This window comes from Gobio gobio, assembly GCF_949357685.1.
Source record: "Gobio gobio genome assembly, chromosome: 13".
Taxonomy (NCBI): Eukaryota; Metazoa; Chordata; class Actinopteri; order Cypriniformes; family Gobionidae; genus Gobio; species Gobio gobio.
Window position 1 is genome coordinate 48,716,534 of NC_137106.1, and position 17,692 is coordinate 48,734,225.

Here is a 17,692-nt window from a genome sequence, read left to right on the forward strand (position 1 = left end):
GACTAAAATGCCATTTAGTTTTAGTCATATTTTAGTCACCTGAATTGTTTTTAGTTTTAGTCTAGTTTTAGTCGACTAAATATCATACGATTTTAGTCGACTAAATCTACAGTAGTTTTAGTCTCCTACAAAATCTAATGAGTTTAGTTAAATTGTAATAAATTAAGCATTTAAGCATTACATAACCGACTGTCACTTGAACTGACATTTTGACATAATTTTGTTTTTAACATTAAAAATACACAAAACAGAGCTCAATTCACTTTTTTGTTTGTTTTTTAAAAACAGCTATATAGTTTTTATAACTTTGTATTTCTGTTTTAGTCAGTAGGCCATATCAGGTTAAGCTAAAGCTTCAAATAAGTTTGTTTATTTTTTTTATTATTTAATTTCAAGTAATGAAGATTTTTTAAATGGTTTTAGTGAACTATTATAACCCTGATACTTTATTGAATATGTGTAAAAATACTGGTCTTTCCTCCTGAATATAAATTAAATGGGAATGAAATTAAATACAGTTTATTGTGTAAGCAAAAACAAATATATAATGCGTGACTTGTAATTATAAACAAGCTCGAAATACACTGGGACTCTTATTTTGAAATGTCTGCGCCTCTGTTGCAGTTGCAGGAGCTTATTCAAGTTCAGATGAGGACATAAAATATGCATTGTTACAACCGTCTAAAACACATTACTATATAAACATCGTAAAGGAAACATTGTCATTATTCATCAGCATTAGTTCATAAACAATATCCTGGCATAAATGTGTGTTATTCATTGATTGTGAGCCGCTCTGTAGCGCTGGATTGGGGATGTGTGAGCCGTGTTCTCCAGTGGTTAGATCAGTTCATATCAAATGTGTGCATCTGTTACACAGGACATCAGTTCTGACTGGATCTCTTCCCTAATCGACCCTCCCTAACATTTTCGTCTCGTTTTTTATTTGTTCACGAAAATGACAGTTGATTTTCGTCATAGTTTTTGTCATCCAACACTAGTTTTTATTTAGTTATCGTCTCATTTTCGTCAGTGAAAAAAGGTCGTTGACGAAAATTATTCGTCCATGAAATTATTATTGCCAGTGAGTCCAGCGTATTTCAGGTGCCACCTCTCGGACACGAGCTACAACTCCACTGTGGCGACCTGTCATAGCCCTCGCGCCGTCTGAACACACTCCCACACACTTTTTCCAGTCCATCCCGTTCCCTTGTATAAACGCGTCCAGTACCTGGAATATGTGCTCTGCTGTAGTTCTGGTCTCAAGTGACTGGCAGAACATAAAGTCCTCCTGAGCTGCACCATCATTTTCACATCTCACGTAAACCAATAAATTGGCCAGATCTGCGACATCTGTAGTCTCATCAAGGTGGATGGCAAAATATCGACTGTTCTTAGTGCGCTCAATCAGTGTCTTTTTAACATTGTCAGCCATGTCTTTTATTCTCCGTGACACAGTGTCGTTTGAAAGCGGCACCAAGTTTAGCTCTTTGGCAGCTTTCTCTCCACACATGATGCGTGTCATCTCTTTGGCTAAAGGTAGACACAATTGTTCCCCAATTGTGTGCGGCTTACCGGCTTTGGTGATCCGGAGACTGGCACGATGTGAAGCTTCCTGTGCTTTGATTATGGGTGTACCACAGGATTGAATGGTGGACTTTGAATGCTTCAGTTCATCACGTTTTTTGTAAAAAAAAAAAAACACTGGTGTGTCCTTAAGTGCCATGTGTTTGGTTGCTAGATGTCGTTTGAGATGTGATGCCATAGAACACACACTGTGGCCTGGGCTTCTCTCCCGCTACAAATAAATCCAAATTTGATGTAGTTCGAGTCATAATTTTTCACTGTTTTGTAACGTTTGCTGCTGCTAGCAGATGCTCCGGTGACATTGCCGGCGCTATCAAAGCCACTGTTAGCACCTGTGCTTGGTTCACTTTTGTCCTCTTCAGTTCTTGTGCTGGACACTTTCGCCTCCTGATCCACACTTCTCTTACCAGATTGAAGCCACGATAGCAGTTTCGTTGAACTTTTCATAATTTATCCACCTCCACCTCTTCCCATCACAGCCAATTCATATTTAATCCAGCGATTCCTCTGCGTACCACTAGTGGGAGCCTGCGTACCACACTTTGAGAATCACTGGTCTAGCTCATACCCTGACTTGAGTAAAGCCACTTCTCCAGGACTCACTGTAGTTAAAGGGTTAGTTCACCCAAAAATGAAAATTCTGTCATTAATATTACTCACCCATATGTCGTTCGAGACCCGTAAGACCTCCATTCATATTCGGAACACAAATGAAGATATTTTTGTTGAAAGCTGATGGCTGAGAAAGGCTTCAGTTTGGCCTCCATTGGCATTCAGTACACTTATACTCCCAAGACCGATAAAAGGCACTTAAAATGTCATTACAAAGTCCATCTCACAACAGTGACTCTACAATAATCTTACGATGCGACGACAATAGTTTTTGTGCGCAAAAAAAAATCAAAATAACACCTTTATCCAGCTTGTTATTGCCTTCCGCGTGTGCCTCCACGACGCATGCGCGAGAATATGACGTAGCGCCGAGGCTCGGGATTCCATGAAATGCACACTTTAGCCCCATTTTGAGCACTACGCTGAGACCTAAAGCACGATCAATGTAGAATCCAACAGCTGAGATACGCGCGTCTTCCTCTGATTGTAAACAAATCACTTCTGGGTCATCTGTCCGAACGCCGGATCTGCGTCATATTCTCGCGCATGCGTCGTGGAGGCACACACGGAAGGCAGTAACAAGTTGGAAAAAGGTGTTATTTTGATTTTTTTTGCGCACAAAAACTATTGTCGTCGCATCGTAAGATTATTGTAGAGTCACTGTGGTGAGATGGACTTTGTAACGATGTTTTGAGTGCCTTTTATCGGTCTTGGGAGTGTAAGTGTACTGAATGCCAATGGAGGCCTTTCTCAGCCATCAGCTTTCAACAAAAATATCTTCATTTGTGTTCCGAATATGAACGGAGGTCTTACGGGTCTCGAACGACGTGAGGGTAAGTCATTAATGACAGAATTTTCATTTTTGGGTGAACTAACCCTTTAATGGCTAAACTATAAAATGCTTCAACAGGAACACAGGGAAAGGAGGCAAACAAGAGCAGGATAATGCAGTTTTCCCAATAACTCTCATCACCCATGCACTAAACTCCAAAGAAGCCACAAGGGAGCCTAGGCCTTACTTAAAGACCCCAATGTAGCTGTACGGAAGGGCTGTCTGCGTGTGCTGTCATGGACTGGCGTCTGCCAATGATTACTGGCTTTTATTTAGAGATGCACCGAAATTTCGGCCGCCGAAAATTATCGCCTGAAAAAGGCGTTTTCGCCTTTTTTGTTTTTGAAAGACATGAATATGCCGTCCCACCCCTCCGTGAGCCTAGGCCCTACTTAAAGACCCCAATGTAACTGGGGGAGGGCAGCCCATACCCTGCCTTGAGTCAAGGCATTCTATCTAAGACCTGCTATAGCTAGCGTTTCGTCTTTTCCTTTAGCACTAAACCACAGTAAATGACAGATAAGGAGGGACACCCCAGAAGCAAACTTCCTCTGCTTATCATCATTGTTGAACCAGGGCTATAGTAGAGCACTCATCCAAAGGGGAGCAAACATCCCTACTTCAAAACCCAACAGTAGTTTGGGGAGGGAGGTAAATGAAGTAAGGAAAGAGAGAATCTATATTGCCCTACATAACTCTGTTCACCCCACATCAACCCTCACGGATTTTCAACTCCCTCCAAATATTTTCTATGGGGTTGAGATCTGGAGACTGGCTAGGCCCCTCCAGGAAAATGCTTCTTACGAAGCCACTCCTTCGTTGCCCGGGCGGTGTGTTTGGGATTATTGTCATGCTGAAAGACCCAGCCACGTTTCATCTTCAATGCCCTTGCTGATGGAAGGAGGTTTTCACTCAAAATCTCACGATACAAGGCCCCATTCATTCTTTCCTTTACACGGATCAGTCGTCCTGGTCCCTTTGCAGAAAAACAGCCCCAGAGCATGATGTTGATGTTTCCACCCCATGCTTCACAGTAGGGATGGTGTTCTTTGGATGCAACTCAGCATCTTTCTCTTCCAAACACGACAAGTTGAGTTTTTACCAAAAAGTTCTATTTTGGTTTCATCTGACCATATGACATTCTCCCAATCCTCTTCTGGATCATCCAAATGCTCTCTAGCAAACTTCAGACGGGCCCGGACAGGTGCTGGCTTAAGCAGGGGGACACGTCTGGCACTGCAGGATTTGAGTCCCTGACGGCGTAGTGTGTTACTGATGGTAGCCTTTATTACTTTGGTCCCAGCTCTCTGCAGGTCATTCACTAGGGTGAAACTCTTGTGATCATTTTGACCCCACGGGGTGAGATCTTGCGTGGAGCCCCAGATCGAGGGAGATTATCAGTGGTCTTGTATGTCTTCCATTTTCAAATAATTGCTCCCACAGTTGATTTCTTCACACCAAGCTGCTTACCTATTGCAGATTCAGTCTTCCCAGCCTGGTGCAGGTCTACAATTTTGTTTCTGGTGTCCTTTGACAGCTCTTTGGTCTTGGCCATAGTGGAGTTTGGAGTCTGACTGTTTGAGGTTGTGGTCAGGTGTCTTTTATACTGATAACCAGTTCAAACAGGGGCCATTAATACAGGTAACGCATGGAGGACAGAGGAGCCTCTTAAAGAAGTTGTTACAGGTCTGTGAGAGCCAGAAATCTTGCTTTTTTGTAGGTGACCAAATACTTATTTTCCACCATAATGTGATTTTCTGGATTTTTTTTCTGTCTCTCATAGTTAAAGTGTACCTATGATGAAAATCACAGGCCTCTCTCATCTTTTTAAGTAGGAGAACTTGCACAATTGGTGGCTGACTAAATCCTTTTTTTGCCCCACTGTAGCATTGAAAGCTAATACGTGCATGAAGGCTTGACATTCAGCAGCCAAACTGAAACTGAGTTTCTGATATTGATATCACATGATCCTGAATATGCATTATTGCACAAGGACAAGCGTTTCAAATGTATTTACCAGAACAAAGAGATGCATCATCATTTATTAATCATTTATTAATCATTCATTATTCCATTTACCACAGTAGCACAGGCACATTTAAAAAAGGTTGAACAATATCTGAATGTTCCCTTTAAACAAAAATGGAGCATATCGCTACTCTACACACTGAAAAATGTGGTTAAATCATTGAAAACAGGGGTGGCTTTTCATAATGAAAGCATGTGACATGAAAAACACATCTAGGCCTGGGATGCACATGACAATTTTATAATTCATATGTTTTTCTCTTACGATGATGGCAGTATTTGATGGCTCTGTTGGCAGAAAGCAAGAAGCAGACGTCAGTACATCAGAGCTGTTCTCAGAATCCATAAAACAAATTAAAAGACATAAAAGAAGCTATGAATGATGTTACAAATGACAGCTCTCAACACTCAATGCAGTTTTAAGGCAGGGTTTGAAGCACAGATATAATTATGTACATTTAAATCGCAAATGTTTTTTTTTTATTTCAACCTACTGCATGAAATGCAACAGATAAAAAGGGCGCACTACAGACTTTGGTCATTTTTTGTAATCCATTAGCAAACAATCAAATGGGAAAAATACATTGCAAAGTATAACAAAGAAGTGTAAGCCATATGCTTTTTGTCAGAGGTTCCTCAAGACAGATAAATTGTAATACTTTAAATGACTTCAATACATATGTCAGTTATGTGTAAACATTCATGTTACACCAAATAATCTTAGAAAAAGCTAAAAGGCAGAAACGAAAAAAGCCGTGTCGTGCTCCTCAGAGAGCGGCAGTATTCCCTAGCAGACGAAACACTGAGTTTATCTTAAACATATTTGTAGCGTGAGAGCATGTGTTTATGTAGTCGCTCTGGCTGGTCCCAGATCTGTATTGCAAGGGAAACTGAAAAGCGTTAAGAACCTTAGAAGTCAAACTGTTGCAGAGACTGAAGGTACACAGACATCTGTGGGTTAGTAGTAAATTTAACTCAATTGTAGACTAGTGTTTTCTGTCCCTGGCCCATCGCTGAAGGGAACACGGTCTCCTCTCATCCTGAAGTTAACATCCAGTTAAAACACCACCCGTCGTCAACCGCAGCGCCACACGTCTCATGGTCTTGTCATTTCTCAAAGCACTTCTGGAGACATTTCAACACTTCAGATGCACTGCACCATTACGATTCATCTTTGAGAACTTTATTTTAGTAATAAATCAATAAAATATGTTTTTTTGGCATGTGGTGAAATTCGAGGAAACAAAATGATGTTAAAAAAAAGAACAAGTTAAATATATTTGTATAAAACCCTTATATATCTCTAATAATTTCACACACTACAATTCTTTCATTATGGCACTTATCAAACAATATCAAAGGGATATCATATAATCAGCAGGAATGTTAAAATGATAATAATGATCCGCCGTACGGACGCAGGAATAAGGCTTTTAGGATTAAGCTTGCGATGGTCCCATCTGTGGTTAGAGGATGCGTGATGTCTTCAAGGCTACAGACATGTTGATCGGCCACAGTGTGACACACAACATCTTCATTTCTTCATATCATACTTCATGCGCATCCCACAACACTCTCTGAAAGCAGGGGTGAGGAATTTGTACCAGATTCTCCAAAAATACGGCAAAGGTTTAACACTTGTGCTTCATGGCAAGCTGGAGAGAGAGAGAGAGAGAGAGAATTTACTGTATAAAATGTCTAATGAGGTCAGTGAGCTCATTCATAATGGTACACAATCTCCTGCCCCTTGCATGCTTTGTTAATAAATATGTTGGTAAACTTAAAAAAAAAGTTGCCAGCCACCGCCAGGGTTTTTGATCATTTTCACAAAAATATAATGGCCCATAGAATATTTTGTTGTATGAATATCTGAGCATGCAATATATCAAAACAGAGAGCAGACCCTCTGCTTTTAAACAAAACAATGTTTTCACAAAAAAAGCAACTTTTTGATCAAAAAGCTGAGAAAATCATGTTTTTGTCAAAGACTCCATCCAGATCAGCTTCAGAGCGATGATCAAACACAGATGGAGGAGATGGAGTTCATCAACACCCCAAAGCTTCAGTCCTAGAGCTCGTCCTGGGTCCACATCTCATTCAGTGACAGTTTTGATTTATGATGTTTGATGTTGATGATCACGTTATTTTGATATGCATCTGATTTCATACGATCTAGGGCTGCTGGATTTGGGGAAAATATCTAATTGCGATTATTCTGGTTAAAGTTGCGATTTAAAATGCGATTATTATTATTTTTTATTTTTACAAATGAAAAGTGTGTATATTACATGTTGTGTTTATATATTAATATGACTAATAATAATAATTATGATTATTATTATTATTGCTAAATTAAAATAAGAAATATTACTATTACAATAACATATTCATTATTCAAATTTTTAAGTAGAGCATTTACGAATAAAAATAACAGCATAATAATAATAATAATATTTTACAGAAAACTTATTTTACAAAAACAATTATGGGTTACCTGTTAGTATGCAGACAGCCTATGACTAAAAATCATTAGAAAGGTCTAAGGATTTATTGTAAAAATATATGTATATATATATACTATTATAAAAATCTGTGCTTTTTATATGTGATATCAATTTCTTAAAGTCTTTGTCTTTAATATGAAATATGAGTCTCTTATGCATCCACTGTGGGGATTAAAACTCTTGTACATTGAAGAAAAACATATGGACTGTCATATACATTTATTTAGAGAAGTATTATTTTTCTAATTTTCTACCCAAAAGTTTCATTCATACTGGAGGCCAGAGGGCGCCCTCGAGCAGAAACTCCACAGACGCCTCAGGAGTAATAGTATTCAGGAAATCGCTATGGGAAATCCCGAATGTGAAGCTCGCGCTGTATGCTGAATAAAACGAAGATAGAAACGCTTTAATTGATTAAACATGAAGATAATACTTCTGCGAAAAGATATGGTGTATTGAGTTCTTCAAGCCTTCTCGGGTATTTTCATAATAAAGTATGCAGTGCTGATTGACATTCTGTGATAAGAAGCCACATCAGCTCGACTGACTATATGAAGTGAGTTAAAATGAGTTATTAAATGTATTTTGTTGAACAGGTTTATGAACGCTTCACATCACTAGTTTGTGAAGATGTTTGACACGTGTGGCTTTTTCAAACGCAGGATATAATCGACTCAAACTCAGTCTTTCAGACGGAGCAGCGTTTCCTCCTGATCACAGATCAGCTCTTCACTGACACACTGTGCATTTATTTATTTCATTAAAATCAAAATTCAGTGTTTGGCAGGGAAAGAGTTAATAAGTGTAAAAATACATTTCCATACCCTACTGTTCAAAAAAAAATTTAAGTAAAAATTCTGATTTTGATTCAGCAAAGATGTATTAAATTCATCAAAAGTGACAGTAAAGACATGTATAATGTTACAAAAGATTCTATTTAAAATAAATACTGTTTTATTCCATTCATCAAAGAATCCTGAAAAATGCTTAAATGTGTCTTGAGCATCAAATCCTCATATGAGAATGATTAGTGAAGGATCCTGTGACACTGAAGCTGGAGTAATGATGATAAATTCAGCTTTGATCACAGGAATACATTACACTTTACAATATTTCACAATAGAAAGCTATTTAATATTGTAATATTTCCCAGTATTTTTATTGTATTTCCTGCTTGGTGAGCAGAAGAGACTTCAGTAACACTTTACATAAACACTTTATGTATAACGCATTATGAAAGAATTTTTAATGCATTAATTATGCCTTGTAATGAACTTTATAATGCATTGTATGGTCTCATGAATAACTGTAACCACAGTTATAATACACCTTTAGAATGTATAATGCACTAAAACGAATATTATAATAATTATTTATGAATAGATACAACGTACATTATGAATACCTTTATAATGCATTATACATATGGGCTTTAAGTAAAGTGTTACCGAGACTTCTCGCATCTTACCGATCTCAAACTTTTGAACAGTAGCGTGCATGTGTGTGTGTGTGACAGCAGTCGCCACATGAAGGCAGCAAAGCAACGCAAATAGTTTTTCACCTCAATAAGTTTTAGAAAACCTACAGGAACTGGCCAAAACGTCCAAGAGTAAACACAAACCCGTGGCAGATTTTACCTTGTGTGCAGTCTCAGCAAAATGCGAGGCGCTGTTCATCATGTCGCCCGTCTTCTCCTCCACACGCCCCAGTCTCTCGCCGCGCTCATTCAGCGCCTGACTGGCCTTCTGCACGGCACTGCTCACACTGTCTGCTGCCTCGTGCAGGATACTGTTCCCTACAGAGACCACACACACACACACACACACACACACACACAGGTGAGAAGGAGACTCTGACACACTTACAGTAGCAGTAACTGCACTATCCCCTTCAGCATACTCAACCCTTGTGCATTCTGCAAATTCACCACCCTTTCATATGTGCGGGAGGAAAACATACACTAAATTAAACTGAACTAAAAAATTCTTTTTTTTTTTGCATAAATGTAATAATCAACTTCAGTCCTGATCAAAACTACTAAATGTTTAAAACAAAACCAGGATTTGTACTCTTTAATTGCCAAAAAAACCCCACACAAAATGACTTATTTTCAATATAAAATGTGATTGTGGACTGGATTTTTTTTTTTTCTACCTTTTAATCACAGGTGAAAGATCAGTAACAACATTGGCTTTGATGCATTGTTAGTTTGTGTGCAGCATCAGATTTGAACTTTTTCTCCCTTGTTTATATGCTGTTCTACTCCATATAAAGCCAGAAAATAAGTTTTTTTTAGCACAGGCCTATCTAAAGGGTTAATGGTGCCACCTGGTGATCAACAGTAAAAATTACACATTTTACCTCTTCCCAACAGGGAAAACCACCAACAATCAGAATTCATGAGTGTCATATAGTGTCATGGCTTTGAATAATACATTTACTTAAGTGTGATGATTAAATGTAATCTTTTTTTTGACCCACTTAAATAGGACTTTATATGTAACGTAAAGGGTTAGTTCACCCAAAAATGAAATTAGCCCATGATTTACTCCCCCTCAAGTCATCCTAGGTGTATATGACATTCTTCTGGCTGACAGCCAAAATGGCCGATATGGTAAAATTGGATATCAGTCGACTCGGCCTGCCATCCTGAATCTAACTTTTATGATTTTTGGACAGACGGTTCAGAAGTTATAAGCAAAAATAGCCAATAGCCAGAAGGCCTTTATTAACGCCACAGAGCTGTGTGGAGCACTTTTATAATGGGTGGATGCACTTTTTTTGGGCTGCCATTCACTGCCGTTATAAAGCTTTGAAGCATCAGGACATTTATTAAAGGGTTATTTCACCCAAAAATGAAAATTCTGTCATTAATGACTTACCCTCATGTCGTTCGACACCCGTCAGACCTCCGTTCATATTCAGACACAAATGAAGATATTTTAGTGTAAATCTGATGGCTCTGAAAGGCCTCCATTGGCACAATGGCACAGTTCACTCTCAAGACCCATAAAAGGTACTAAAGACGTCGTTACAAAGTCCATCTCACTACAGTGGCTCTACAATAACTTTATGAAGCGACGAGAATAGTTTTTGTGTGCAAAAAACCCCTAAATAACGACTTATATAGTGATGACGATTTCGAAGCACGGCCTCATGAAGCTTCGAAGCGTTATGAATCAGTGAGTCGATTCAGCAGTTTGAATCGCCAAATTTCAGCAGTTTGGCGGTTTGACACGCGATCCAAATCATGATTCGACTCACTGATTCATAACGCTTCGAAGCTTCATGATGCCGTGTTTTGAAATCGTCATCACTATATTAGTCGTTATTTAGGGTTTTTTTGCGCACAAAAACTATTGTCGCCGATTCATAAAGTTATTGTAGAACCACTGTAGTGAGATGGACTTTGTAACGACGTCTTTAGTGCCTTTTAAGGGTCTTGAGAGTGAACCGTGCCATTGAGCCAATGGAGGCCTTTCAGAGCCATCAGATTTACACTAAAATATCTTCATTTGTGTCTGAATATGAACGGAGGTCTGACGGGTGTCGAAAGACAAGAGGGTAAGTCATTAATGACATAATTTTCATTTTTGGGTGAACTAACCCTTTAATAAATGTCCTGATGCTTCAAAGCTTTATAACGGCAGTGAATGGCAGCCCAAAAAAAGTGCATCCACCCATTATAAAAGTGCTCCACACAGCTCTGTGGGGTTAATAAAGGCCTTCTGGCTATTGGCTATTTTTGCTTATAACTTCTGAACCGTCTGTCCAAAAATCATAAAAGTTAGATTCAGGATGGCAGGCCGAGTCGACTGATATCCAATTTTACCATATCGGCCATTTTGGCTGTCAGCCATTTTTAATTATGTGCTAAAATGCTTTATTTTAGGAACGCATGAACAGATCTTCACGAAACTCGGTATGGGTCATCAGCACGATGCTCTGAAGTAGCCTGGGAAGTTTCGAAACCGCGCCACCCAGTGGAGAATTTTTTTCCCCCCAAACGCTTATAGCTTTGGGTGTGGTTGACTTATTTTCATGGGAGTAACGTTTTTGGTCTCATGAATCCTTGCCGAGTCCAACAATACCAGACTTGCCAGGTTTCGGCTTTTGATTTGTGCAGCGTGGTAATTTAGCACTTATAAAACATTAGCTGATATCTTCAAAACCGCTAGTCTGATCGAGATGAAACCAGCGTCAGAAGTTCAGAAACATAGGTCGATAGCAATATGCTAATACCCAAATGTCAAAATATTGATAGTAAGGGGAGTAAAATCCAATCAAAGTCAGGTGTCAGTCATTTTTTACGTGTTTTTTCATATAAATGTCTATAACTCCAAAACAAAACAAGATATTTTCACCAAAATTGACACACATGTATGGGCTCACTCCGAGGAGACACAATTTTTTTTTTTTAGAATTGTTCCTCTTGGTGGCGCTATAATTAAACAAAATATGAAAATGGCTCTATACAACTCAATGTTTTAATGTGGGGTTTTAACATTTTTGCTTCAAATGTCTTCACTTATTTTTTCAGTTGGTCTGCTGCTAGCTTCCTTGTTGCTTCTGTGGCGCTTGGCCCCGGTATTGCTGCTTGCAGCTATATTTTACTTTGAAACTTGTATGTCATGTATTTAACTTAGGGCTGCCAATATATAAAAAAAAATGTTCACGATTAATCGCACCCTTTTGTTTACTGTACATCACCGCAATCGTCTTTACCACATGGAGATTTGACCTGACTGCATTGTATGTAGATAAATTCTGTAAATTCTGTTTATAGTAATAGCCATCTGTATATTTATTCATAGTACATATTCACCTGTAAAATCTGTTTATAGTAATAGCCATCTGTATATTTATTCACTGTATATATTCATCTGTAAATTCAGTTCTACTTATAGTAATAACCATCTCTCTACTTATACATATTTATATATATTCAGAACATTTTTATGTCCTGCACTTACGCAACCATTGTATATATCCTGCACTTGCTGCTATTGCACTTCTGGTTAGACCTAAACTGCATTTCGTTGCCTTGTACTTGTACTTGTGTAATGACAATAAAGTTGAATCTAATCTAATGTAGGCATGTGCCGGTATCAAATTTTCATGTTGCGATTAATTGCTGAAGCTTTTATCACGGTTTACGGTATTATCACGATATTTAAAAAAAGTTGCAAAAAAAGTGTTGTCATACTATAACAGGTTTAAAAACTTTATTATAACAAAAGAACCAAACATTTAAATACAATAAAGCAATACACAAAAATGTATAAAGTAAACAAATATTTGAAACAGATTAAAGTGCTAAAGAATTATAAAGAACAGTAGGTAACACTTTACAATAATGTCTCGCCAGTTAATGCATTAACATTAACAAAGAATGAATAGCTACATTTTTACTGAAGTTATTCTTCTTTGATAATGTTAGTTTAAAAAAGCAACTGTTAGTGTAAGCTCAGGTCCATTAAATAATACAGTTACAACTTTTGATTTTAATAATGTGTTATTAAATGCTGAAATGTACATTTAACTAAGATTAATACATGCTTTAGAAGTATTTTTCATTGTCAGTTTGTTAATGAACGAACTAATGTTAAATAATGGAGCCATATTGTAAAGTGTGTGATTGAACAACAGTCAGAACATATTCAAACAATATCTAGGGCATGTAATTTAAAACTTAAAAAAAAAAAAAGTTTGAAAATGACTTTAAGTCTTTAAGTATTAGGTTATGTGATGACGAGCACCGGATTGTGGTTACTGGGGAAACGGCTGTGTTTCTGCTGTTCCATCAGCGCCCTCTGCTGTCTGAAAGTGAATGTGCACTTCAGTGCGTCTTCACGCCTTCCGCCATGTGCTCGGCTCATGAACGGTCTGTTTACATCAGTGCGCGTTCCTCTTTGACGCGTTGTTCATATTAAACGGTTGACGGGTAAAGTATTCTTAAAATACATTCTAAAAATCGGAATAATTCGTAATAAATAATTATTCACGGTATTTTGAAGTGCCCACGATAACAATATTGTGCATGTTCATTATTGCGGTATATCGTATTACCGTTTACCGGCACATGTCTAATTGTATGCTTACTACAGTACAGATTCTTCCAAAATTACTAAATGCATGACAGATACAAACATTGTCCTGAATGTGTGTGGAAACAACGTGTGCATAAATACAATGTGCGATCAAGAGCACACATACACGTTTTTTTTTAGCGTGTATCAATATAACTTGTGCTTACTGTACGACTCCTGTACGTCACCGCAATCGTCTTTACAATTTGCATCCATCAATATTTTACTAGCGAGACGCTGGTTCCCTTTATCTAGGGTTATTTGCATAAGTGGTAAACCTACCCTTACAATAATTGTTCTGTTAATAACCCTCTGCCGATCAGACCGTCTGTGTGCAAGGGTTACAAAAATGTGGAAGTATCTATTGGAAATATGTGGAAATCTTTTTATATAAATTAACGTGAATTTCTCAGTCCAGGTAACGCGGAGAACGGGTTGTTCATTTATATATATTGTAGCAATACAAAGAGGATAAAATTCGGCGAAGTTAAATTTTAAATAAAAACTGGAACTCAGTATAATGTTAACAGCACTGTTAAAGAAATGGAAATATTGATTGGTATTGATCTGCGCATGGGTCTCCACCAAATGCCAGGACATTGTGCATACGTGGGAAAATGACCCAATGTGTCCCATTGTGGCTGACAACATGTCACAGAACTGTTTTCAGACTCTACTAGCATTTACTAAATTTCAACAACAATGATTCGTAGCGTTGGAAGATCCGTCTATGGCTTGATATGTTTTGTTAATAATTTTGAATAATATGCGTAATTTTGATACATGTTGTGAAAAAGAAAATAAACTTGCCATTTAGCAAAAAAACTGATAAAATGTTTTTCGTTTTTTTTACTGAGAAATAAATACCCAACGTAACATATGTGTAACATTACAGATCTTTCACAAGGAGGGGTTGTATTTCAAAAACAACTGCAGAAACATGTTACAAGTGGTCCTTTAAGCCTGTTTTATATGCCCCATAGTTTTCCTATAAGGAGAAATTGGTCCGGGTTCTTAAGGGTTAAAATACTTTAAACGTAACATCAAATAACACTACAGTTCAAATGATAAATCAAGTACTTTATATGTGCTAAGATAAGATAAGTGTGCTTATAAGCACGACAAAAGATTATTAAAACAATTATTTAAAACATACTTTAAACTAAAACTTTTATTTTTACATTACAAAAGTGCACTTTAAACAAAAACATAAAAAACACTTAAGTGTCCATAACAGGATGTGCAGAAGTAACTGTTAATGAAATGTTTCCAGCATTACGAATGCCCGTTTGACCACAACAAGTCATTTATTCCAGTATCTATCCATGGAGGATGAAACTGGTCCTGTAGTGACATCTGACAACCCCACGGTTTTCGTCCCACACCTGCGCAGCTTCACCGTATTTGTTTTGCACTGGTGTGAGACTTAGACCGGAGGGGCCAGAAAGGTTTGGTCTTCATCAGCCACACACGACTGATCTCTCAGTTCTCATGATCGCACCATTAACCTCATCATTAGCAGTGCAGGGGGACAAATGTTGCTATATGTCAACACTATAAACTGCTGCTATATGCCATGTATTCATGTTTCAGTATCATGCAGCGAATAATGTGAACTTTAAAATGACATTTCAGCCAGAGTTATCGTAAATAAACATGAACTGAAATTAAATATTTGACTTTCAGCTCACAATCAGGTTTGTTGGTGTTTGCTGAGCTTTAAATGGATCAGTGAACTGAACCCTGCCAGGCAACAGAACACAGGCCCCTGAACCCACAGCAACGCCACAATAACACAGTCCGTCTTCTCTGAGTCAGACCGCGACTAAAAGAATAAAGACAAGAAGCATCACTAAAAGCTGTTATTTATTAAGTGGGAGGAATAACTGGCAGGAAGAGAAGGAAGGGTGCTTCCCCCAAGACACGGATAAAATAGCATCAGTGCTCTCCTCGACAGGCGAACACTTTAATTGCAGCATACAAATGTAAACTGTCTGAGGTTAAGTTTTGGTAGTGTGTAATATAACTGTGTGTGAATGTAAAAGGTCTGCAAAGTTTCAAAGCTCAGAGTGCAGATAAAGAAAGAATTGGTTCTGAACTGCTTGAAACGAGCCGTCAGTAATTCCAGACTCACTTCCTGTTCAAACCTATGTAGGTTTGCTACAAATTTGCATAATGCCAGGCGATATTAATCTGACCAATCAAAGCAGAGTAGACCAATCACAACAGACTGGGCCATCTGACCAATCAGATCAGAGCAGAGCAGGCTCTCAGAAAGGCGGGGTTTAGAGAGACTGAAGCCTTTATCGAGCCGTTTCAGACACTGAGAAAAGAAGAGCTGATGCTGTAATGATTATTATGAGAAAATTAAATTAGCTTGGATGCATGAAAACCTGTTGTAGGAGAATCTGAAACAACATTAGGGGGGACTCACACTTGCGTCTCACCTCCCTCTGACATTGTATGCTACCACGACACAGCACGTACGCGACAAATGACGTCAGAAAATAATCAGTACATTACAATTGGTTATGGTCTATTACTGAACCGATACCGAATCGTCCTCGTCTGCATCGCGATGCACAGAAGAAACTATTAATTTCGACACCACTACTGACTGACATAACTGATCATTTAAAAGCCTTATTTCAAGTTGAATGCAGTTGCATAAGCAGGACGCAGTGTGAAAATTAATGATTTCAATTAATTAGGGTGCTTTCATATCTCTAGTTCGGTTCATTTTGTCGGAACCAAGGGCAAACAATTATACATTGTAGCATTTTTCAGCTTTTTTGGTTCCTTTTCACACCACACTGTTGCTTTGGTCCGAACCAGTTGAAACGAACCAAAATGCGGTCACATGACAACATCCACATCACTCATTGGCCATGGCGTATTGCCTAAACTGCGACAGCGCGGGCTGGTTTTGACCTTGGCCATAATCTATTACATAGTTTGTATACACCACAATATGCAAACAATACATTTCTATAATGAAGCGCGGCTGAGGCTTGAAAACAGCGCTTTAAAAGGTCCTGTTCTTCGTGATCCCATGTTTCAAACTTTAGTTAGTGTGTAATGTTGCTGTTAGAGCATAAATAATACCTGTAAAATTATAAAGCTCAAAGTTCAATGCCAAGCGAGATATTTTATTTGACAGAAGTTCCCTTTCAAAGCCTACAGCGAACGGCCGGTTTGGACTATATCCTGGTACATCCTGCTTTAATTACGTCAGTAGAACAGTATGTCGACTAACCTCCGCCCACAAGAATACGCGAAAAAGTCTTGTTGCTCCCTCGTGGAGAAGAGGAAGTGTTGCGTTCGGTTCGGTTCGGCTGCGCTTGTCGCCATGTCGTTCAGACGCTGTTATTTTCATCCCGGAGTCAAATCACCTTTGTTTGGCCTTCAGGGGCTGTAGTTTGAGCGCGTTCATCTCCCCGTTATGGTAAGAGGCGTGACCTTTCCGGGCAACGTGAGCTAAGCTGCTGTCAAATCACAACACGGGAACCGCTAGCCCAATCAGAACTCGTTACGTATTTCTGAAGGAGGGACTTCATAGAACGAGGAAATTCTCAGGCCGTTTTGAGGACAGTGAAAACAGCAGTATACAGATCAGTAAATTGTGTGAAAAATACTGTGTTTTTTTGCACATGAAACATGAACACATGTTATATTGCACACTGTAAACACGAAAAACAGGACCTTTAATGCCCTGCAAACGGAGAGCACATCGCTCGTCACTTCAGGCGAAGATCGCACTGTTCTTGTGAGTCTTCGAAAGTTGGGACCTAATATGGTCATCAGACCAAATGTCTATGAGGCTCCGCACCTCCTCACTACTCCACGTTTGTCCGCGAGCTGCCATGCTAAAGTGCAAACTGTCAACAGACACTTCCTCAACCCATAATGCACAGCGCAGCGACTATGGCAGCTGGTTTAGTCCAAAAATGATCAGTACTTTTTGTTGGGTCTGTTCGAGGTCGGATCACATTCTCACCGCAAATGAACCGCTCCAGAGTTCGCCTGGAAGCGTAGCGAGA

General features: G+C 38.6%; 1 protein-coding gene across 1 annotated transcript in view; it reads right to left on the reverse strand.

The window, feature by feature from the left end:
- Positions 1 to 5,046: 5,046 nt before the first annotated feature.
- The window catches only part of stxbp6 (syntaxin binding protein 6 (amisyn)), a 73,304-nt gene continuing 60,658 nt past the window's right edge, over positions 5,047 to 17,692 (reverse strand). Inside the window, exons 5-6 of the mRNA XM_079833228.1 lie at positions 9,201 to 9,358; positions 5,047 to 6,714 (exon numbers count right to left, since the gene is read on the reverse strand). Of these exons, the coding sequence (XP_079689354.1) occupies positions 6,691 to 6,714; positions 9,201 to 9,358 (182 nt within the window). The 3' untranslated portion in view covers positions 5,047 to 6,690. The remainder of the gene's footprint in view (positions 6,715 to 9,200; positions 9,359 to 17,692) is intronic.